This window comes from Notothenia coriiceps, unplaced genomic scaffold (assembly GCF_000735185.1).
Source record: "Notothenia coriiceps isolate Sejong01 unplaced genomic scaffold, NC01 NC01_scaffold00003306, whole genome shotgun sequence".
Classification (NCBI taxonomy): domain Eukaryota; kingdom Metazoa; phylum Chordata; class Actinopteri; order Perciformes; family Nototheniidae; genus Notothenia; species Notothenia coriiceps.
Window position 1 is genome coordinate 210,537 of NW_011336007.1, and position 24,752 is coordinate 235,288.

Here is a 24,752-nt window from a genome sequence, read left to right on the forward strand (position 1 = left end):
CATAACAATTTGAACTGTATCCACTAAGAGCAATGGCTCAGGGTGACAATTCGAGGAAATGATCTCGTTTGCTGGGGGTAGAAAATAAAACGAAATCAAAGGAATATTATAAAAAATAAATATTATAGCTGCTGTTTGTTATTTAAAATACAGCGAATGAACAGTATATTTGGTCACGTTTTTCACGTTAAGCCGCTATCTAGCCAACAACATTGTCACCCTTAAACTAGTAAACATTATTTCACTAAACTTCCCGGTTATACAGTCCATGGACGCACCATGCTTGAAGTTGGCGCTTAATGTCATTCCCTGCGTCCGTCAACAAAGGAGGCATGCTTCCAGCACCAAAACACAAGGCACATGTGTCTTCATGTAAGCGTCCAGGACAGTAAAACACATACAAACGTTACACGGAATCGTATTATTGAACAAAACAAACACGAACAAAGGCTGAATTCAACCCGAAACGAGTCATGTTAACGTTGTTTTAACAGCAAAATCGAGCGTTTTGAATGAAAGCAGCCACCATTCTTCACGGATAAAGGTTATAAATGACGGTCAGTTAGGTTTAGTTAGTTAACACTGTGTTAAATTGTCATAGTGAGATGTCCTACCTTATCATTACAGTGTGTGCAGGCGTGTTGTTTCTGATCGAGTCTGTCCTCTCTGATGATCAGCGGACACTACACTACATAGTTACCTTCAGGGACTACTCGGAAAAACTAGACTCCTACCGCAAAAACGAACACCCAACAGTTTTATTTCGACAATTAAATAAAATATGAATCGTTTAACAAAATTAAGTCAATTACAAATCCTGTACTGAATTATCAATTACATTTTTAGAAAAAAAATTGTTATCTTATCCATGCAGTCTATGCGAGCTAGCAACTGATAATAGATATATCATAAGCGGTAACTTCAAGTGTCCTGAATCAACTGTCCTGAACTCGCACATATGAAATTCCGAGTGTCCCTGAAGCAGAATCTGCATCAGAGGATGCGGACGGAATTTCATAGTAAGCCTTGATGTGCGGAGAAACTAAAATGTCATGACTTCCTTTATGTTTGCCAGTCTTCCTTCTATTTGCCCAATTCTGAAAACGTCTATGGAAATGAATACTGTTCTTATAAACCCATCAACATTGACAATGCGGAAAGGTGCATCAAATGCTGCAAACCATGTCTCTCAGTCAGTTATGAGTTATTGTTAAACACATTTCACATGAAATATCACATTGTGTAAGTACTTTTTTATCATGATATATAGTATTTTCTTGGAAAATCTTTCTTGCTCATTGATTTGCAACATTACAACCAGACATGAACAAAATATGTATAAATACTTTTAATAGGACACAACTTAAATCTTGATATCTGAAGAGATTTGAGAAAAACAGAAAAGAAAACAGCTGGAAGTAATTTGCTGTTCTGAGTTGGATTGCATTTTTGAGAAGTCTCTTCCTGACTCAGCAGGCCATATTTTTGGACCAAGATAAAGCGTATATAAGACCATTACTACAAACAGCTAAAAAACGAAATGTCCTCAATAATTTGAAAAGAATTACCTGCTTTTTGAATATTTCCAAAAAAGAACAAAGGGAAATAAGTTCCAAAGTTGCATGATGCAATATCTGATGAAAAGATTCTTGATTTTCTGATATTCACAGAGTTATACTCTCTCGTTTGTGTGTAAACAGGCATGAGGGAGCTGAATTGAAGCTGTGACCCGAATCATGTCATTTATCTAGCATTATTCACCCTTAAACACTTAAAACAATACAAGACAGCATTTGTTTCCAGGCTGAAGGTCAATGATGACAGTCAGGGGCGCCGCCAGGGATTTTGGGTCCCATCTCCAAGATATCACATTGGTTACTTAAAATTTTTTTTCTTAATGTTCTAAAATAGTTTGGGCCGCTGTCAGTCACGTGCCCTTAGAATCGCTTAACAGCCTGAGGCATTTATTCAAGGACAAAACAACACAAGCCAAAGATAAAAAAGTCAGAGTGTGCACGAGAGAGCTTGTGTCTGTGTGACTGTGTGAAACCTCACTTTAAACTTTAAGACATCCCACTTACAAAAATAAAGAGTGAATTTGTTTTCCTTTATACTAGATGAGGCATGACTTACTCCGGGAAAAAAGTGCATTCAATTGATGCTAATAAGCAACACAATGCCCTGAAGCTGTCTGGAAAGGACAAAGTAAACACGTTACAATGCTCTCCACTGCTTTAGGAGCACGGTTTGTTTTTCTAAGAGTCTGAGAGACATGACACTAATGTATAATTCCATAACAACACTTTGGCTGGTCTGAACCGCCGTGCGGAGGCGTTGTTTACGGTCTTTTTTTGTGAGTCTGGACACATTAAGCTTTGGTCCCTGCTGTTTGCTCATATAGTCGTGGTAGGTACACAGTCATCCACACCCTGTCTCCCCAAAGGCTAAAAAAAGCCGGCTGTGGTTCAAGACAGAAACCATGTGTGCTAGTTTGGCTCCGTCCTCTCCAACTCAAACCTGACAGCAGGACTGAGGAACCACTGTCTCTCTCTGCTGGTGTGAAGACACTAAAGTATATCTCATTTCCACCACTGAATCAAACGGATATCTTTATATTCCAGCAGCTGAATATGCCTTAAAACTTCTCCCTCTCTCTCTATTTCTCTAACTTTCTTTCTGGCGTGTGTAGCTAAAATGTGTCAGCAGCTTTTTAGTGCAGCCTTGACTAGGTTTTTCCATGGAGATGAGTAAGACACAATGTAAACCAGAGAAAAACAGAGAGACAGTTAAAGACGGAGACAAGTTAAAGTTATCTACGAGACACGTACGTCATTAGACAACAACAAACACTGAACAATTGAGACATTTAATGGAAGTGCAATAAAGATGATGAGGAATGAACTGAAAATAGTGAAAACCGTTTCAACAGGTGCATGTGTGGTAGAGGGTTTTGCCACAAACTGATTTCTATGCAGGGTCGGATCTAGAACAAATCAAATGGGGGGGGGCAATCATTTACCAAGGGGGGGCACACACTGCCATCAACAACCAACACACAAACACCAACGCAACTTCAATTTAAAAAAACATGCTGTAAAGTCTGTTGTCTTTCACACACATTGCAGGGATGTAGTGCTATTTTACAGCGCACCTATGATTTGTGCCTACATGCACGGTTGTGGCACGACCACCAAAACAGAAACATATGGACATCGGCCACCATATAAAAAGTGTGCAAATGTATTTAGTATCCTATCCATGCGAACATGTTTTAGGTGGGGGGTGGACCTAACCTCCTCCAGGAGGGTCTGGGGGCATGCTCCCCCGGGAAGATTTTTTTTAAAATATTGAAGTTAAATGCATCAATCTGATGCATTTTGAGAGCAAAATGAAGAGATCTATGGATAGCCTACACCTCTCAACACCCATGAAACAACTGTAAACAGATTTACTTTTTCTTTATGGATATTTTACTAATCACTCCCCTTTTAAACTGTATTCTTGTGTTACTGTCCTATAGTATTTCATACCCGTTTTTCATTTATTCTCTTATTCTTTAATAACTATAATGATCATATAAAGGTATTCCTCACAAATACTTGTTTACATAAAGGGTGACCAAACCGTTTGAGACCCACTGAGATAACCTACACTAAAGTTAACTATCTAAACACTGAGAGAGTCCTTACCTCACTGAGCTGAGGTTATACGATCCTCTCAGTCTGACAGGAGAGGACTCTCCTCCACCTTGGTGTAGAAACAGCTCTTTATTCCGTTAGCATAGCTAGCTAACCAGATGCTAACAACAACATCCACGTTACCGCTCGCGCACTGACAAAATGCGCTCGTGCCACACACAGAGAGCCAAGCTTGAATGAAACACAGAGACCCAGAAGTAGGCTACTTGTACTGTACTGTATATCATATTATTTTCGATGGCTTTACTGTATAAAAAATAATAGTGTAACAGATGAACAGATGCCACTGGGCTTAAACCATGGATCTAAACACACAGCCACGTAATAATAACAAAACAAAGGTCGGGGGTCATTGGTCAAGCAACACACCAATCAGAGAGCAGCAGTGAGCACACCTCAGGCTGTGTTTCATATTTGTATTATTTATTTCTGATGTATTTCACACAAAAAAACTTGTAGTGGAAACGTTTTAACTTATACATGATTAAAAAAAAAAAAACGGCAAAGTGGCAAGGCATGCCCACCCTGCGTTGGGGGGCACAGTGACTCATTTGGGGGGGCATGGCCCACGAATGACCCCCCATGACGCCGACCCTGTTTCTATGAGACAACTGTTTAACAATATATGTATCTACCAGTAACACTGTCCCGCAAAAGCCAAAAATATATATACGTATATATTTATATAAAGATTTACGTTTGTTTTCCTATACATATACTTCAACTCAAACGATCAGTGCAACTGCAAAGCCCTTTTCATTTTTGTTGCCATGTAACATGTATGGGGCATCGGTTACATACATAAGTTATGTAACAAACAAACCTCAAAACAAAAGTATGTCCAAAAAGTCAACATTGATTGTTGGTTCACACGGGACACAAACAGCGGTCTCCTTTGTTTGTTTCATCCATCTATCCCTGACCTCTGCTGTCTTTGTCCCCCTTTCACTCTTTTGACGCTAATGCACCATCACCTTAAATGGTTTGGCCAGTTTGAAGTTAATGTACTTGCAGGATTCCTGCTGTTCTGATTCAGTATCCTCATGGATGATTGCACTTATTGTACGTCGCTATGGATAAAAGCACCCGCTAAATAAAATGTAATGTACTACTTTAGCTGTACATCACGGTTCACAATACCTTTGGTTACATGCACATTATTGTGGATTACTTTTCTAGGTGTAAGTACAAACAGTGAATGAGTTTAGCCTGACCTGATATTAACCACATTCCTTCACAGTAGCTTAAATCACAAGGTATGTGGACTAGGAAAGTTCAATGGCCTCCTTTATGTTGTACAGTTGTATGCATTTCTATTGTCGTCCAGAAAATCTTCTGTAATTGAACTCCTTCACTTCCTGCTGACCCGAGAAAGTTCCCTCCAATGCCATTTATAGAACACAGGTTTATGAGCAAATAAACATCATACATGTCTAATTCGAGGACATCCTGTGAAGTTCGTGGCAAAAGAGGCAAACTTGCGGAGAGGAGGAGGGCATGACATGAATGGACTGGAAGTGGCTTTCTGGCCACATACTGAGATTTAAGAGGACAAAAAGGAATTCCAATGGATGGCCTCTTCAACCCCTAAATGACTCAGGAGACAAACAGAGAGTCAAGTAAATCCCATTTGTGATTAAGAATTTCAAGGCTTGGCTCCATTAAGGAGGATTAAAGTTTCGGGTTGAAGTGACGAAGACAGGCAAACAAAGAAATAACTCCTGAGGGAGGTCTGGGAGAGAAGTCCCTCCTCATCTCTGACCACAAGTTCCCAACAGAGTGCGAGGGTCAGGCTCCAATATGAAATCCTCGTCACGATGGATGACCCACAAATCTGCTGCTGCACAGACAATGAATTCCTCTTGATCCAGTGGTGCATTTAGGGACAAGTGGTACATTTGAAACACTTCATTATAGGATTCACTCCTTAAATCCAGCTACTCAAAATGTGTCCACAAATGCTCTGCGGTGGATTGCAACCATCTCCCCTACATTACAAACATTACACCCTTCATCACTTACAAACCTCCTTTATGCCAAATGTTGAGAAATGCTTATATTGAATGCGCAATCTTATCTCAAATATGAAGCCTTATCAATTGAAGCTAAAGTGTTTACTGCTTGTGGGTTTTATGATGCATCTCTTTATTCATCTAGGATCTTACGTTGGTTAATTATAATGCTCAATTACATTCCTTGTGATTCCCCATTTGCCGTTGTTCATTTTAGTAAGGAGAAAGTGTCCTAATTCATTTGATGTAAATGGGAGAAACTAAAGAAGGCCTTGATGCCGGTTCACATCAATCATTTTGGCTAACAGTGAGTGCCAAGTCTTCTTCCAGTGAAAGCTCATAAAATCTAGCAATTATAGAAAGTTCAGATTCGGTTTTATGAGGAGGAGGATTGTGTGAGCGTGCATTCCTCTCAGTTCCACATTGTTGTTGTTTTTTTGCTTGAATTTGACATGCTTGGCAACAGTGTTGTCCTGATGAACGGGGTTGAATCCGGCTCCCTTGAGAAAGTTTGTGTTGAAGGTTAAACCCACACGTTCCCACTCTGGCAGAAAACCACTGCAGTCTTAAGGGGTTGATTTGTGAGTGTCTTATCTTCAGTCCACACCCAATCGTGAGGATGTTTTCCAGCAGATAGTAAAGGGGTAGTTTGAAATTCTGTAATGGGGTTGTGCTTATAGTTAGTATATTACCTACAGTATGGCTTTCCCACAGTTTGGAGGAAACAGACTGGAGAAGTAAAGCAAGGCAATGTACTGCTGTGGAGAGGGGCAACAGAATATCTTATTTTAGACATAAAAAGAAAGGCCAACTTACAAAAAACAATATCAGTTTAATTGTTTAATATATTTAGAATATTTCCCCTGCTTTACCTTTCTGTTAGACTGCCATTTCCAACAAGAAAGTGAAGCCATTTTTTCCATTTATGCTCAAAAACTGTTATTTTACCCTGATTAAACAATCTATCCCTCTGAGAGGTCAGTCCCAACAAGTTTTAAAGTATGGCCTGATCTTTTTAAAACGTATTATTAAATCACAAGTCCTTATGCTGAGTTTAACCTTGAACCACCACACCCAACTGCTGTCACTCCCAATTATAGACAAGAACACCACCGTTTAGGTCTGACACTCAACAGAGATGCGAGGTTACCAAAGTAGGAAGTAGGTCTGTACCCAACCCTGATCTGGAGGAGGGGCGGCATCATCTGCTTACACTGAGGCGCACGACTGTAATAGGGCTGAACGGCAAGCTTTGCATATTTACTGTGAAATTAATACATCTTCAATTTAAAGATGGATCGGTGCAGGCAATTGTTACTCACTTGAAATGGTGAATGAAAAGTAATTCAAACTGAAAAAATCTTCATTTAAAAATGTGATAACGTTTTTAAAGTACACTTAAAGTTCAAATATAAAGCAGTACTAAGCCCTTGTTGCACATTGCTGAGCTAACTAGCTTAAGAAAAGCAGATGCACACTTTTCACTTACTTATTTAATTGAGTCTACAATTTAATCTTGTCACCCTTAAAACCCTTTCCACTGTTGTGTGCAATGAATTGTAACAAAAAAGGGCATCAATTGCAACGAAGTCTTAAAGGTCCCATGTCATGGCCATTTCCACTGATCATAATTCCATTGTTGAGGTCTACTAGAATAGATTTATATTGTGCAATTTTCCAAAATCACTATTGGTTTCTCATACAGCTGTAAACTACGTGTATTCACTGAATTTCACTCTCTGCCTTTAACGGCTCGTTGTAGCTCCAATAGCTCCAGCCCCCACCCTCCCTGTGAGCACAGTGTGCTCTGATTGGTCGGGACGTTGTGAATCGCGTCGAGCTCCATGGAGGTGTGGTTTCCTTGTTTAGCGATACACAGTGAAACACAGCCAAACTCACCCTGAGCACACACAAAGTCACAGCCGAAGTAAAAACAATAAGTGTGGCTTGATATTGAGTAAGAAAAAGGTTGATAAACGCTGTGAGAATGGGTCTGCAGAGAGAATTTCGCCGCGATCCCAACTGTCTGTTATCAGCCTGCAGCCAGGGAGGAGAGATCAGCAGAGCTGCCTGCACTGAGTGTGTGTGTGTGAGGAAGTCCGTGGATTGGTCAATTTGGACCAATCAGCGGGGGTTTAACGTAACGGCTCCGCGGACATAACGTAACGGCTCCACGGATTGGTCCATTTGGTTCCGGTAAGGCATGACATCATGAGTTACCCGGAAGAATCAATGGACAGTGACGTATCTCCAACGAGGCGTTTTGGGGAGGTATTTTCTGTGTTAGAGTTTTACTCGCTACAGGGTGTACTTTAAGGGTTTTGACTCTGCAGACCGTTTACAGGCAGAAAAACCTTCATAACACACAAGGGGACAGGTAATAACCGGAAAACCATGACATGGAACCTTTAAGTTAAGTTGCGGCTAAATCTATGGGCAAAAAAAACATGTGTAACTCAAAATTGTTTTGCAAAAATCTTGCAAGATGGATGCAACCCAATACCAATACTGTACCATAGAATTGCACAGACTTATTTCTCCTTTTTTAAGTTTGTATTCTTCATATAACATTAACTGAAGTATTTTTTAAACCCTTTTATGCACACTTCTTTTGTCCTGGCTGGCAGATCCTTAACTTAATTTAGTTTAAGTGGATAAACATAAAATAGCATAAAATAACACAAATACGACGCTGTTGTTTATCATGGTACAATCTGTACTTACATTGTTGTTCAGGGGATTTATGTCCTTTCATTCCTTTGCATTAGCGCACACTACATTTATGAATTACAATACAGCTATACAGTTGGGTGCACGCACATGCAATCAGATGTATTTGTTTTCTTTTGTATGCATGTACATTATGTTCCCCACGTACAAACGTCTGTTACATCAATTCAGGAAATGAGAATTCCCTTCCGACCGACTCAGCTGTTTAAATAATCCTCTGTAGGCTGAGTTTTTTGTTAGTCGGACGTCTATAGATCTCCTTTCCTCTGCAGTGATTTCTCTCTTTTTCAAAGATCATCTTTAAAAGTCCTCACGCTGACCCATCCCTTTATCTTATCAGGAGCTGTCAGCCATCCTGTTGGCCTGTCCTGATATGGAAAGTAATTAAACATGGGTAACTGAGGGCAAGGTCTTATTTTTTTAAGATTTTTGGAGTGTTGCCATTGCCATATTTTCTATTGTCTGGTTAGGTGACGTCCATTAAACATCCTGCTTGCCCAATTGAAATTCATTACTCAATTGTTCTCTCTATTGTTGCGTGAGAATTTCCCAGTCTTACTGACACCGGCTAATTAAACCTTGATTATTTCCAAACCACACCTCTTGTTTGCTTGACTCTCTGGACCCTGGAGGCCATCTGCTGAAACCATTAGATCATACTCCATGGTAACATTGTTAAAGAGAATTCGTGCAAAAATGAAGAAGTTTGATGATACTTATTACAATTTGTGGAAGGTGGTTTTGATGATTAACCAATGACTTCAGGATATTTATACAGACTTAACTCCAATTCTCCATTGCTTGCTTTCTGTGAATGTTCAAGAGGAAGGGGGAGACTGTTCCTAGAAATCCTGTTTCTGCTGGATTACTTTTCAATGACGTGAGCACAAGTGAAATAGAGGAAACAGAAAATACATCTCGTTGGCAAAAATAAATGACGCAGCTGCTGTGAAGTAACTTTAAGCTTTAGAAACATAATATAGGGATTTTTTGACGGCAGTTGGTGACATGAAAAACTGTCATTTGACAGGTGCAAGTACAGTAAAAGAAGACTGAGGGAAGTGCCAATCACTCAATGTGTGATTACACCTTTCAGTCCTGAAAGAGATCTTATCAGCCAACATAAAGGAAAACACCTGGTGGAAGACAGCTGTGAATAAAAAGAACACATGTATTATATAAGTGCACTTATTTTACAATATTCTGAGTTTGAAGCCCTTTGTTTCTGAGATAAAGTAATTTCAATAACTGTCACAAGAGCCCTCCGTTGCATGCAGAGTGCATAGTAGTCTGACAGATATGATTAAGTGAGATGCATCTGCCATATGCATGTCCCAACAACTGCGTGTGAAATGTGTCAGTTGCCTCAATATCATTCAGGCAACGGGTTCAATTTCACATGTCTAGTGTGAGAGATCCAGTAGTCCCATTATCATATTACCATGAATATTAATGGATGACTAAATATTACATTTTAATGAGCAAATGTATTCAGTGCTAACGAGAACTGAGCAATAAAGTATGAGGGGAGAATATGAATACAGGCCTTTTATACAACACTCACTTACACGCTATTGAGTGTGTGTAAATAAGAGCATGCTGCATATTGATGAAATGTTTTTATGGATAGCACTTAAGATATTCATTGCTATCGGGATGTTAAGAGCATTCAATGGAATATAACAAAAAGTGTATCTCGAGCCGGTTTCTCAAACTTACCTACCCCATCTTTAAGCATCAAATAAATACTTATTAATATACACTTTACTATAAAATATGTTTGCCTTCTCATACATTAAGAGTTGATTTAAAGTGAAATGACTCCATTTAAATCACAGTGTTATTGTTTTCACAGCTCTGTTTTTAGCACTCTGCACCTTCATTACACAACAAAATGAAAGGTGAAACCTCCGTTTACACATTGAGACCTGGCAATACACAGAATAGCAGACTAGTCTAACAATACTGCAGGCAGCAGGATGTCACTTAATGTATTTCTGTTTTGTTTACGTGACACGTTTTTGAGTAAGGTCACACATTCAGATTAAAGTAACACTTTAAAGTTGAAATGTTAAACATGATTGCCACTGTGGGGCAAATATGTGTAACAATGATCAACCAGCACTAAGACACACTTCACACATACGGGAGTGATGTGGTACATGCAGACTGCATATATATTGAGATATTTACACATATCAGTGCAATATGCAGTAAAAGGTAGCAGCAGGGGTAAGAGAAAAAAGAAAGCAGCAAGCTGAACATGAAACGGAAAAACTATGTAAAACACTTATTTTAAGTAGGAAATACATTTGTTTGTTTTGTACGTCTTTAAAGTTACATAAAATGCTCTTTATAATTGAGAGCCTTAAGAGATTTTTTCCCATTTGTTTTAGTCTGACACTCAGAAAGTATACTTAAGTACTGTATGATTTAAACAGTTAATAATAGCTACCAAATGTCGTATGTGAACTCTTTATCCATTGATCATTTAATCTACTGTACTATATATATATACACAAATTTACAATATTAACATCCGGTTGAAGAAATGTCTAAATATCTGAAAAGACTAACCACAAATGGAATTAAACATAGCAGAGAGTAAAGCCCGCCCTGACTTCTAACAACCACCATGACTAAACTAAAGTGAAGTTGTGGTCGTCTACAAAAAGCAGACAGGCTAAGTTGAGTAATGCCATCTGAATTGACAAAAACACAGACCTCAGAAAGAGGGTGTAAATGTGTGTGTTTGCTGTTCCTTCAAAATTTACTCAAATGTAGTCTTAGACTATGACTTAAGATAATTTCCTCTCCTGAATGTAAAAGTAGCTCAACCAGTCATGGCACTGTTTGTTTTTCCATCTGCTTAATTAAATTGATTATTGCAAAGTGCTTCTTTGAAAAGAAAATGTTTTAATTAACTTTCTGTGTTGTCTTGACTCCTTATCACACAGTATATATCTCCCAGTAACATCTCCATCAAAAATCATCAACACCATGGTTTTGCTTTTTGGAAATCTACACCAATGTCAACCTCATCAATCATGCGCTTGCCAAAACAATCCTCAGCCAACAAGTGCCATTTTGATCTTCAATCCTCACGCTGATCTTGAAATGATCAAATCACAGACCATATCCCAGACGAGTTAAGCTACACGTTTAGCAACATCCTCACAACACAGATGTCATCAAACACGACAAGCTCTAAACTTTGGCACCACAATGACAAATATCACAACCAAGAAAAGAAACAAGGCGTAGCTTATATTAGCTTTGACTTTTGAGGAGTAAAAAAAACAGAGGTTGCCACAGCTCCAGCTCTGGGAATAACTTTCCTGATTTACGTCCAAAGCAAATGCTGAGTGCAGGAAATAGTATGACCTTTACAGTATGTTGTGAGGTGAGGGTGGTCTGCATGGGCATGTAGTGCTACAGGCATTTAACAACTGTTACCATGACCTTTCCCTAAACTTAACAATACCACATTCTACACACAGATATTATAGTAAAATGCTTTGTTGATATTGGAATTATTTTCTCATCCTTTCATCTATTTGAGAGAAGTGCTGCTGCGTATCAAGCACCGTCAGTATCAATCACGGATTTAAAATCATCTGGAAATCCATGGCAAATGTCTTCATGTTCAATTGAATCTCATAATATTCACACTGAAGCTAACATACAGTATACCTCCTGCAAAACACATGCAGACAGATTAAAGAGGCCTCCCTATTATTATTATCTGTAAATATTTAGGGGGACCATGGATTGGCAGAACAATTGTTTGCTTTCATGGATACTGTATTTCATTTTTGTGTTTCTTTGCTTTATTGTGTGTAGGTGGTTAACTTTGTAGACGCGAACAGCAACAAACATGAAGCCACAGGCAGAAATGATGATGTCAATGTTATTTGAACGTTTTAAATGGCTAACATGTGTTTCACATTGATCCCAGGGGTTTCCCTGAGCCAACACGGGGAGGTTATATAATCGAGTCCTCTGATGAAGAAAGGCTTTCTACGATTTTTTCCAATCTTTACGACTTTCCCAAAGGATTTTATTGTGACATGATGAGCTGCTTTAACTTTACATGTGATGGAAAAAAATGACTATGTTAAAATGTTGCTGAAAGCCAAACTGACCTTAATCTGCCTCCACCGTGTGTGTGTGTGTGTGTGTGTGTGTGTGTGTGTGTGTGTGTGTGTGTGTGTGTGTGTGTGTGTGTGTGTGTACAATATCTTTTGTGCAAGATGTAAAAACAAACCTAAGCTTATTTACTTATGGAAACTTAATGAAGCCACATTCCAATGTCTTTAAACCGACCCGTAGCAGAACGGTCCAGAATAATTGTGTTCAAAGTATTTTATCTGAGGGATATTTAGATTCCTTATTTTTTCAGAAAACTACAGGAGCTCTTTTAACTTAAACTTCCCAGCCTCCCTCCCTTGCATCATGTGAGAGGACGTGACACTGCCAACTGAACATCAGGAGAACACACACACCCACGCACTAACACACACACACACACACACACACACACACACACACACACACACACACACACACACACACACACACACACACACACACACACAAGTAATAAGGCAATCTCCATTATATCCTGCCAAAAATAAATCCAAATATTTTCTGGTTTCAGCCTTTCAAATTTTAGGAGTTTCTCTCCACTCCTTGCTCATGTATATCACTCATAATAGAATATGTATTTGTTTTGGTGAAAATAAGCTATTGAAAAATGTCCTCTTGAGCTCTAAGAAACGTTTAAATCAGTCTTATTTATTTTGACATTTTATAGACTGAGCAATTCACCGAATAACAATTCAACAGTCTGCAGTTGTCTACTTTCCCGCTCTTGCTGTTCCCCTAAATAAATCCCCCAGATTCATCAGTATTCATGACGTTGTATATCACAGGGCGTCTGGTTTTAAACACAATGATGCTTTTCATTATCCAATCCTGGTCACATGGTTGCACTAGATTGCATTATAACACTCTACATAGTTATGTGTTGGTACCTTTATATATACAGTCTATGGTTGGTACCCCTGCCTGCTTTTCATAGGAGCTTCTTATTATGGTAATTTAGTTGTCTTGAGACCGAGGGTTTGGTGTGACATCGGGTGATTGAGAGAGCTCTAAAAAGGATCAGCATACTGTGGAGGCGTTCAATGTCCTGCTCCAAGGCACTTCATTAGGAAACATGGTGTCCTACGTCTAGTCTGTGACCTCAGTTATATTTCAAGTTCTATCCTTTTTATTTCTCAGATTAATGTTTGAGCTCCGTCATGGCTGAGAAGTGTGTCAGTGCGTCATCAGGGTGAAAGGGTATGGGCTTGTAAACTTCAGATTTAAAACAGAAAGCTTTAACAAAAAAAAGAGATTTGGATTCAGAAGCGGGAAGGGCCTGATAAAAAGATGCCGTTTGTTTGTTCATTACAGGAAATGTCGAACCATTGTGGCGACTAAAAGTGAGGATATATCAGGCTTTGACTTTGACCATTTCTCTGTATTGAGTCCATACACTTGATGGATTATTTTGTATGAAAAAAGGTAAACATTCAAATGGATCTGTTTTCTAGATAGAGAGAATGTATTTATATATTTTAAATATCACGCTGGCACTTTAACTTACAATTGAAAACAATAAAATATCCGTAAGGTCTTGATTTGACAGTCCCAAACCCAAATATATTTAGTTTGAAATTACTGAAAACAGTGAAAAGCTGAAAACAGCATTTTCTTCCAATCTTGAATGATTGCGGCTCTAGAAACTAGTAATCAAATGGTATTTCAGCACTAGTGACACAAGCAGCTTGATTCTTGGCTGAGCATCTTGAACTTTCTCCTCTTTACGTGCCTAACGCTGCTCGCTGCATGTGACGACTGACATGCAGCTTATCACTGTGAGAATAACAGCCTTTTCAAAGCTCCTTCAAAGTTATCAAACATACTTCACCAACATTGTATCAAGCACACTGAGGAAAATGTGTGTGTGTATGTGTGCACTGGAAACAGAGTTGTACCAAGTGTTTTCTTGGTACAGTAGTGGTTTTTAGCTCAATGGGGTCTTTTCTTGGATCTCTTTCATGCTCCCCCCCTCTGTGAGGTGTGTGAGTTTGTGTGTGTGAGGACGATCTATATTCTCACACTCTCGCCTGCTGTGATGCCTTAACTCAGACTGTGTACAAGTCTTAACCTCTGGCTCTCAACAACTTTGAGTCCAACGCGAGGTCAGCTTTTAACTTCCTCTGCAGCTACAACAACATGCAGACTGGATTACTAACAGAGAAAGAGAGAGAGAGATATTCCTGGTCTTAATATAGAGTAGCATACTCTCTGATATCACGTATCAAATGTAGCTATCAGCAAATGCCCTTGGACTCAAATCAGACACTATATATATAATATCGAAGCAAGTGCGGTCTGTGAAGCATGTCCTGCAAAGAGGTCAGGTCCACAGAGCTGAGCACTCTGTAAAGCCCTGAGTGTGGTTTTGTTTAAGCAACAAAAACACAATTGGTATTATGTTGATAAAGAAAACACCTCATGACTAATGACTCAAGTCACTCACCTGACCTTTTTAATCCTCCTGTCGTGTTAGTTTCTTTCCCCTTACTTTGGTGTTCCCGGTCAAATTTGACTGGTCTGTTTTAACTTCTCTTACAGTAAAACAAAAAACATGAATCATGTCAAATTGTATTTAACATCCTTTTAAGCTGTAAACAATGTCTCAGACTACTGGTTTACATGACTGCAATAAATATACAAAGAATAGACACTGAAAATGTTTTCCAATATTGACATTTGGTTGGTTGTGGGTGTGTAGCCTACTATCTGATGGAAGAAGAACATAATCTAGGGTCACTTCCTATGGCGGTCAAACACCATGTAGGGATAACAAAGTTGACCAAACCAATCATAATTAAATAAAAGTAGTGACCAACATTGTATATGTTCAAATGCCTACTGTGGAGGAAATTACAAGGCCCCGAAGCAATAAAATGTACTGTGTGAATGTACTTCTCTCACCTCTGACGGTCAGATTTGACCCCCAACATTACACCAACACTTCCAGGAGCTATGGGGGACGTTATGCTCCAGTCACGTCCCAAATCAACGCACTGCGACTTGGTGACCATTTGACCTTGTCACCATTTGACCTGGAGCTCCAACAACTGCACACAATCGGCTCAAACTGAACATCTGCATTAGCCTAGCAGCATAGCAACGTGCTTTTTGTTGACATGCATACGCGCTGTCTCCCCCCCCCCTCGGGCTCTGTATTTATGGCAGGCTGTGTCAGCAGTATGTACACACCGTCTATCAGCGACGCATGAGAAGCACACACTTGTCACACTTACCCTCACACAACCGGCCTGCGATGCCCTCACATTGGAGCAGCACGTAGCTTCGGAGGCAACGACGCTCATGCATTCATTCAGTCCGTTTTTATCGAGGCTATTTCAGCAGCAAAACTCCACTAAACGCTCCGCAGTCCTGCAGCTGGCACCCGGAGAGCAGCAGGGGGGAGGGGGGGTCTCTGTGACTGGTCCAGATTCCGACAAATAGCAGGCCAGCTGGTTACTTTGGGGGTTTTAATTTTTACACATAAACCAGCAGATTATAATCCTTTGCACCGTGCGCCAGAGCAGCCAAACACTGGGTCAGGGAGAGAGGGCATGGGCATGTCAATAGCTCTTTATTATAACTACACTGGTTCTGTGACAACAATATTAAACACAGCCCAGGTAACACAACAGGGGCGTAGCTATGATGGTATGGGACTATGGGACTCCACCATCTGTCACAAACACCTGAGGAGTCGACCATCACCTACTCGTTCATTTATTGATGAAGCATTCAGCTCTATAATATCATTTGGAAGCACTATGTTTTGTGCAGAGTGCAAGCCTTTCAGGGTGGACAGTTTGTGCATTAAGCTCATCACTAAAATACAGGTGCACCCTGCAAAGTGCTACCTGTTGTTGTGTTCAGGAAACAAAAAAACGTTGATTGTATGTGAATATTGAAAAGAAACTGTCTTGTGACACAAGGGCTGGGAGTGCCCATACCTAGCCATGGACACGGTTGGATTATTCCCTATTTGGTATGAGAAAGAAAACACATGAAAATGTTGTCAGTAAACATGTTGCAGGCATGTTCTGTATAGACTTTTTGTGATTACTAAACATGTTTCCTCATAGGATGCACACACTTGATCCGGATGGTTTAATGTTCACTAAAAAGGTAGGCCTATATTTATTTCTTCTATAGAGAAATGTACTATCTGTAAAGAACGAGTGTGCAGAGGATATGTGAGGAAACAACTGTGTTGGAAATCTTTCCTCAGCAACAACTGCAACAACAGCTGGGTCCGTCACTCTCAATGCTTTTAATAGCAGCCCACCATGTGATTTATAAATACTGGGATTAGCAATAGAAAGTAAACAATTAGGAAATATCATCTGGTCTTCCTCAAGATTTCCCACAAAATAAACTGTCTTTGAATTTACAGATTCTGAAACATCCTCAGATGCTCTGCAAATAAAAAACGTTTTCTTTTTCTTCTTAACCTTAATATAACGATTAGGTTTGTAGGAACCAAACACTGAAAAATTGAAAATGCAAATTCACAGTCTCTCTCCAGCACAGACCTCTCTATGTTTTCCATGCATGTTCATTCATCACTTTTCTGATATGTTGTCTTAAATTAAAATCAGTACAGGTTATAAACTCATTTCTTTCCACACTTCATCACTATTTGAGTATCTGACCGATACACTTTAGAATTCATGCACAGTATCTCCTCCCACTCCCACATTTATTTTTCTTGCTTAACACCGTGCTTGTTGGTGTGCATGCTTCAGCCTCTGGAGGATGTCCACCAGATGTTTGCTATCCTCCTCCTCATCAACCCATGAGGACGATACTGTCATATCTCATCCTTCCACCAGAAACTTGGATCATCTCCATCCTCAGCAGGGTGCAGATGGATCCCCCTCAAATTCTTCTGCTCCGCTGCGAAGACTTCCCTGTGGGTTGGTGAGTAACTCAATGACCCAATTATGCAACTGAAAACCAGAGGAATTCCCCACGATTGCCAAGCCCCCAGCTAAATTCTTTGCAGCAACTTGTGAGTGAAGAAATGCTTTTGAACACAGCCCCTCGCCCAATGTGTTAATCTCTGAGACACAGTCTGACCCATATAAAGGAAAATCTGTCCATGTCGCCTTGAGTACATTTCCCATAATTTCATTTCACAGAAGATTAACATCTCACCCCTTTTTTTCCAGTAAAGTATGGGCAATTTTCTCAAATAGCTACAGTCTGGGTAAAATACAGCTGCAAGTACATTTAGATTAGAATAGTTTTGAAGTGTTACAGCTAGTTTAATCCATCATTTAGCAGTGATTTGGCTAGCAGAGAGATTAATATAGATACTAATGAGCTAACTTGTGGGAAACAGTTCCCAGGGGTGTTTGCTGGTGATCCTACATCTTTACGGGGAGTTGTGTAACCAGATTAGAGTAGTTGGTTTTAGGTTTGAGGGTCACTGAGGCCTAATTAGCCCTTTGGCTCTATACAATCTAAAATCTGAATCCCCTGAAGCTGCTTCCCAAACACACAGATTCCTGAATGAGCTCCTGTTCTGTGGGAAGTTTTCAGGCCACCGGGGAGCGATCCAAGTGGAGCTTTTTATAACTTTATGGTAATTGAATCACACCAAAATGTAATGGATAAGTGGCTCAAAACCACGTGACTGTGTGAATGTAGTATCTGCTTTTCTATAAAAGTGAGAGGTAATATTTAGGCAGTTCAAGTATTTGAAATTCAGAGCTTTGGACAAAAACTAGGAGTGTTTAGTTTAAACCCTTGCAGTACAAGCTACTTTGGATAAAAGCTCACCTGGAAGCATCTTCACTTGGCAGCCCTTAAACAGAATCGGAGCTCTGATTGTGCAAGATGTGCAAAATGTCAGGATAATAGTGTCATACTTTGTGACTTACTTCTGAATACTGTATAGAAACTTCAGTTATTTGATTGCAGTTTTATAAACAATATCACCTTAAGTCAGAAAAACTAGTAGTTTGTGTAAAATCTCACTTTCAAGAGCCCTCACTGATTTGCAGGACAGATGGATGAATAAACACTACTACAGCTCCCCCTAGTGGTGAACCATATTCATCACAGACCAGAAACAGACTAAATGTCATGTGAGCATTCATAACTTGAGTCTGATGAATGAAAAGCTATAATACTAAAAAGAAATATAGGAAAAGTTCTATCTATTGACACACACATTTTATTTTCTTGATGTTTACAGCAGTGATATTACTGGAAATAGTTAAGTCTTCCTGTTAGTTGTTACTAAATAATGAGTTCCCAACTTGTCAACAGTGAAAATGAACACATTTAACAGCTAAAAGTTGTAATTAAATGAAAAATATCAGCAAAAGATGTTTCCCTTATACTCCTGATACTTGTTATTAAAGATTTAAAAATAAGAAAGATATCTCTAAAATAATAATACAAATAAATGACAATATGGCATACTTAGGGAAACTGTTGGCAATTTCTGCTTATATGAATAATGTTATATCTTATGAGCTGCTCTCAAATGTTACTTTAACATTTACAGTAAGAGATGTAACATGCTTGATAAATGTCTCTCACACTCAGCAAATAACCTTCCTAAAAACACAGGCTCAGGGGGATACATTTAATATTTCTGAGTGTGCGTCCCCATGTGATACTTCAGGTGTGCGCTCTGGAGGAATCCTCTGCCGCAGAGCTCACAGCGGTGCGGCCTCTCTCCCGTGTGGCTCCTCATGTGCTTCTTCAGGTGTCCGCTGTGGGTGAAGCTCTTATCACAGTGGGAGCAGCAGAACGGCTTCTCGCCCGTGTGGATCCTCATGTGAATCTTTAAATCTCCTTTCCGGCTGCACTCTTTCCCGCAGATTTGGCAGCGATGCAGTTTGACCCCGGCGTGGCTCGCCATGTGTTCGCTCATTACAGTAATGCTGTTGCACTGTTTGCCACACACCTGACAACATCTGGAGCTCTTGTGAGATCTGAGGTGCAGGTTAAGGCTTTGGTTGGACTCCATGGTCTGTCCGCACACCGCGCAGATGACGTCTGTAATCCTTGTATGTATGCGGAAAGCATGATTTGTCAAGTGATAATTGGAAGTAAATGATCTATCGCACAAAAAGCAGGGGAGATACTGATTTAACTCAGTGGTTTCTCTGGAGGCGATGGAGGAAGTTTGCTCTGTGTAGGTTTGGTTTGAGGTAAAGCTTGCAACAGGTATTCCATTGTCCCGAACATCTTGGACTCCATCATTTTGGACTAGAGTTTCTGTAAATTGAGGGAGATGTAACATTACGTGTACATTTTCAGTTTGCCCCTTAAACTGCTCCTCGTAATCACTGTTTTCAGTCTGAGATTCTGTGTCCTCGTCCTCATGTTGTTCACAGACAGATGAGTGAGGTAGGTAAGAGGCATCCACATCCCCAAACTCCACATCCTGTTCCTCTTCTTCTTGTTGTTGCTGATCGGCCCACAGTTCATCTTCTTCCTCTTTAATGTGCCGGAGCTCTGGTTCCTCCTGAGAGACGCTGGGGCCCGGCTCCTGCTCACAGAGGTGGTGCTCAGGGGAAGATTCATCTTTACACAACAACGCCTGAGAAGATACTGGGGGGAAAAGAGTAAAGAGTTTAGAGCTTCTGCATCTTTCGCGTCTATATCATTTTGTATCAGTTTTAGAACCAACATAGTTAATACGTTCTTTAATATTGGAAAAAACGTAACTAAATAGTAACAGTATCAATAATGGTGGCAGCTAATTATTATTTTCCTTATCATTAATCTGCACTTATCCCCAACTTTTCATAGTAATTAATTACCTGTTAACACTTCTCATTTTAAAGTGTCTTGTTTAGCTGTTTTAATAAATCAAGATTGATCAAAAATAATTCAAATTATTTGGGTAAGGTTTTCCACTTTAATTGATATAATTGAGACAAATTATTACACATTGCAAAATTCTTGCATTTTGTTGCAGACTTAATCTTGAAAATCTTTTAGGCTATTAGTCATTACATAATTTTATTTTAGTTCTGCTTTGTTGATATATATTTTTTATCAGTTTAAGAACACAATGATACAGGCATTACTATACAACAATAAAATGTACATTATTTCAAATAAACAAATACTGGTTTCACTCAGGACTCAGAAAGTGAGAGTGAACACCCCTGTTGACTAACAAATGACCAAAACATGATGTAACGGTGCCAAACAATTAAAAATAAGTGGGATGATACCTTGACAAACATTATAATGAAGTCTGCCACTGACATATGTAGAAATAAATAGTTAACAAACCTGTGTTGTGGTTTGTGTTTGATGCAAACTCCAGCAGCACACCTCTCAGTCGCTCGATTTCCTGTTTAGAGCTCGAAGCTTCGTCTTCATATTTCAAGATTGTTCGTTCAAAACAGTGAAATATTTCATCGGCAGCAGCTGTCAGTCTCTCGTTCACAAAAGCTCTGAGAAGCAGCGGAGAAGACATGTTTAAAATGCTTAATGTTAGTGTGGAAGACTGTCACAAAAACCAGAGGAAAGGATTTTTTACAGTCGATTTCCTACGGATGTAACGACAAACCACAGAAGAAGAATGCTTCCCATGGATGCAGCTGCCCCCTGGAGGACAACATGTGTCATTACCTCTGGTGTCGTTTACCAGACGAAGGCTTTTACTTTGAAATTACTACCGAGAGTTTCGCCCCGTTTACTAAAATTAAAAATAAACACAACAAAAACACCTCTGAGTCGCCTTTCTTGTAAATGTTATGTTTTAAAAGTGATACGAAGGTACACTGACTCGCATCGTTTAGCTAAAACTAATGATTTCGCGAAAGGCATAAACCATTTTAAAGAAGTTTGAGCTTTCTCGTACACCGTAGATAACCCGGAAATAACATAAATGACCCCATCCCATGCCCCAATCCTAAATCGTCTCTTGTCAGATTTGTGTCCTTTTTTTCCATTTTATCGTCGGAAAGTGAAATCTATTCATCAGATATAGAAGGTACGCTAAACTATAAACATGTGATTCACTATTGTATGTCTGTTTTATGTATTTAATTATGCAATTTTAACGCTGCCCTTGGACTGTATCCTTAGCAGTTTAGCTAGCTTCACATTGTACCTCAACCAGATTATTAATGTTAGCAAAGATTAAGTATTATTCTGCTCATAAACAGGATCATTGTTGCTGTCATTTTGAGGTCATATACTGAATGAGTTCATACCAGCACCTATTGGATATAAACGATCATTTAGACGATATAATGATGAAAGTGTGAATGTTTTAGCATTTTACTTGACATTAGCAGAGGTGGAAAAGGTACTCGGATCTTGTCAAAGTAGAAGTACCAGAGTGTAGGAATACTCTGGTACAAGTAAAAGTCCTGCAATCAAAATGTCACTCAAGTAAAAAAAGTATTATCATCAAAATATACTCAAAGTACCAAAAGTAAACTTACTTATTATGCAGATTAGCCCATTTAGAATAATACATTATATGTGTTGATTATTATTATTGGTGCATTAATGTGCAGCTAATGTTCATTACTTTGCTGCAGGGTGGCTAGAATGAAGCTCCAGAGGAAACTAAAGACTTTTAAGTGCTGTTTATGTTTCACATTGTTAATCCAAATCTGTAAAGGTATTAAAGGTCACCTATTATGCAAAATCCACTTTTCATGTCCCTTCTACATCAACATGTGTCCCCTCTGTGTAAAGAGATTCTGAAAGTTTCAGGAAAAAAGATTCTCTCTCTTTTTGTCCTGATCCATTTATATAAAAACCTGTCTGAAAATGAGCTGATCAGATTTTGGCCACTTTATGATGTCATAACGTTGTTTTGGCTTGTAATTAGCCAACCAAGGTACCCGAACGATTTAGAAGAAAAGAGGTGGACGCCGCTAAGTCCCGTCTGAGCTTTTTGCGACATTTAAATAAACTAGGTCTACATCGTCTTTGTTATATTTTTCCGTGTTTTAGGGTAGATTATTTTGACGTCAGAGAGTTGAGTACAGGTGTACTTGATTGACTGTGCCGCACCGTCGACGTTAGTTGTTACGCTACGTTTGACTTTTGCAAAACCACGTAAACGTACGCTCGGTCTCCGGAAATTCTCGTCCTGATTTCGGGACAATGTTGTAGAGACATCGTGTCCGACTCATTAGTCCCAAGGTCATTCAGCCCGGTAATTAATTAATCCTCTTGGCGTATATCGTCAAGTTCAGACAAAATGGAGCGTGGGAGAGAGCAAGGGAGCCTTTCATTTTGATTACTTCGGATGTGGCTTACTATTCTTCCAGGTCCCAACTTTTACAATATTATCTTTTCACTCGTCATAGTCGGTGTTACATCAGAAGAATATACCAAGACATTTTCTATCTTGTAGTTGTACTCTGTTAATGTGCATGTTGTTCCAGAACTTAACGTTCATATCTCTAATCAATTTTCTAGAACAAAGTAAACGATCCCGTCTTATGTTGTGACCGTCCACTAACTTCTTTCTTTGGAGTTTCTACTAGTTCTACTACCCCGTTTACAACATTTTCCGTTGACCTAGGCGTCAGTAGTGGGGGTGGACTTCGCGTCCGTCGTGAGTGGTGTTAATGTAGTAGGGGGAGGTCGAGGAGGGGCAGAAGAGGAAGGAGGACTCGTATTGTTCGGGAAATTATGGCTGCCGACAGAAAACCTTGTTAAGAGACCACCACAAGACCAAAAAAGAAACCTTGAACGAAAGGTCTTGTTTTCACGAAGTCATTGACTACTAACCGGACGACAGTGAGCACCATGATTACATCCGAGACTTGCTATGTAAGTCTCAATAATACTGAAATTTCACTTAGTAATTTTACCGGTGGCTAGCGATCCATTTGTACCGGTGTTCATCGTTTTACAATACTAATTAACTTAATATGAACATTACGCAGTTGTATCTTCTATGTCCTCGATTTTGGACGACAGTCGTAGGAGACCTATCGCTATCTGGCCATCACTGGAATTCTATGCTCCTAATTTTTGCAATCTATATCTGACCTGCTTCGAATAACTAACTGGGTACTTTCCAGTACGTCGTTTGTCGCTACTCGGATTTTGTTTACGCAAGACAACCGTCAAAAATTAGAAAAATTATATAATGAGTTTCAACGTAAGGAACGAGAAATCGAACCTTTATATGTCCGCGTAAGGATGTGGCGTAGTCGGGTGTAGTCATGATCGGACTCGAAGTTTCCGACATAAATTCCAGCGTATCGATCGAAAACGGACCTCGAAATTGGAATTAAGGATGCTTATCAAAAACTGCGTAATAAATAACCCAGAAGTTTATCAAGCAGTGACCTTCTTCTTCCCGTGTTTATTTTTTTCGATGAGTCTTATCTCGTCTTCGAAAGTCGGGGCTTTAGCGGACATTGGAGGGGTGAAAAAAGAAACTAAGTAGGAGAGGGTAAGAATTAAGGTAAATAATAATGATGTTTATGATTAGTAGTTGAATACACACATGAAGACACCTTTCACTAAGGTTATCGTCTCGACTCTTCCAAAATTCCTGTCCTACCCGTAAAACCCTTTTGCGGACATGGAAATACATCCACACGTCTCTTTTCGCAAACCAAATTAATCGAATTCCGCTCCTGGGGGGGACACGTCATTAATTTCTACGTGGTGGGTGTCGCAAGTTCGAACACACACACACACACACACACACACACACACACACACACACACACACACAACACACACAACACCACACACACACACCACACACCACACACACACACACACACACACACACACACACACACACCACACACACACACACACACACACACTGTGGAAGTTGAGTCGCAAATCGTGGAGCGACGAAGTCGAGTGTCATTAGACGAAGGGTTTGTTTGGGACGGCTGGAGATGTTCTGTGGACCCTGACGCGTCGAAAGACACTTCGCTCTACGAGGATCGTCTGGAGTCCTTGTAGAAACAACGTTTCAATACTCTTTTTACTGTCTATATTTATTTTATTACTGAGTACACTTCCCTTGTGTCCTTCGCTTAAAGTCATATAAAATCACCTTGCCAAACCTAAGTTCGGTGTTTAGCTTATTGCGGGAACTTCTTTTCGAGACTACATATTATGCGTCCTTTTTCAATACACAGTCTGGTGGTGTTGACCTGTTTCATTTTTCAAGTTTATGGTAGATAACTACGGC

The 24,752-nt window shown here is 39.6% G+C and overlaps 2 protein-coding genes across 2 annotated transcripts in view; one reads left to right on the plus strand and one right to left on the minus strand.

The window, feature by feature from the left end:
- Window positions 1–18,612: 18,612 nt before the first annotated feature.
- LOC104941274 (zinc finger protein 33B-like) lies at window positions 18,613–21,140 on the minus strand. The gene is made up of 2 exons (XM_010766354.1): window positions 20,849–21,140; window positions 18,613–20,155 (listed from the first exon to the last, which is right to left on the minus strand). The coding sequence occupies exons 1-2, from the start codon at window positions 21,033–21,035 to the stop codon at window positions 19,182–19,184; spliced, it is 1,161 nt and encodes a 386-aa protein (XP_010764656.1). The 5' UTR covers window positions 21,036–21,140; the 3' UTR covers window positions 18,613–19,181.
- A 277-nt stretch (window positions 21,141–21,417) lies between these two features.
- The window catches only part of mrpl57 (mitochondrial ribosomal protein L57), an 8,259-nt gene continuing 4,924 nt past the window's right edge, over window positions 21,418–24,752 (plus strand). The window contains exon 1 of the mRNA XM_010766355.1: window positions 21,418–21,554. The gene's annotated coding sequence lies outside the window, so the exon portion shown is untranslated. The remainder of the gene's footprint in view (window positions 21,555–24,752) is intronic.

Bases quoted from the DNA above. Each gene is read 5' to 3' on its own strand.
- LOC104941274 (XM_010766354.1), bottom strand. From the start codon at position 21,035: ATGTCTTCTCCGCTGCTTCTCAGAGCTTTTGTGAACGAGAGACTGACA. The intron at 20,156-20,848 runs GTTTGTTAACTA...TTTTCCCCCCAG, and splicing joins AAACACAAACCACAACACAG to TATCTTCTCAGGCGTTGTTG.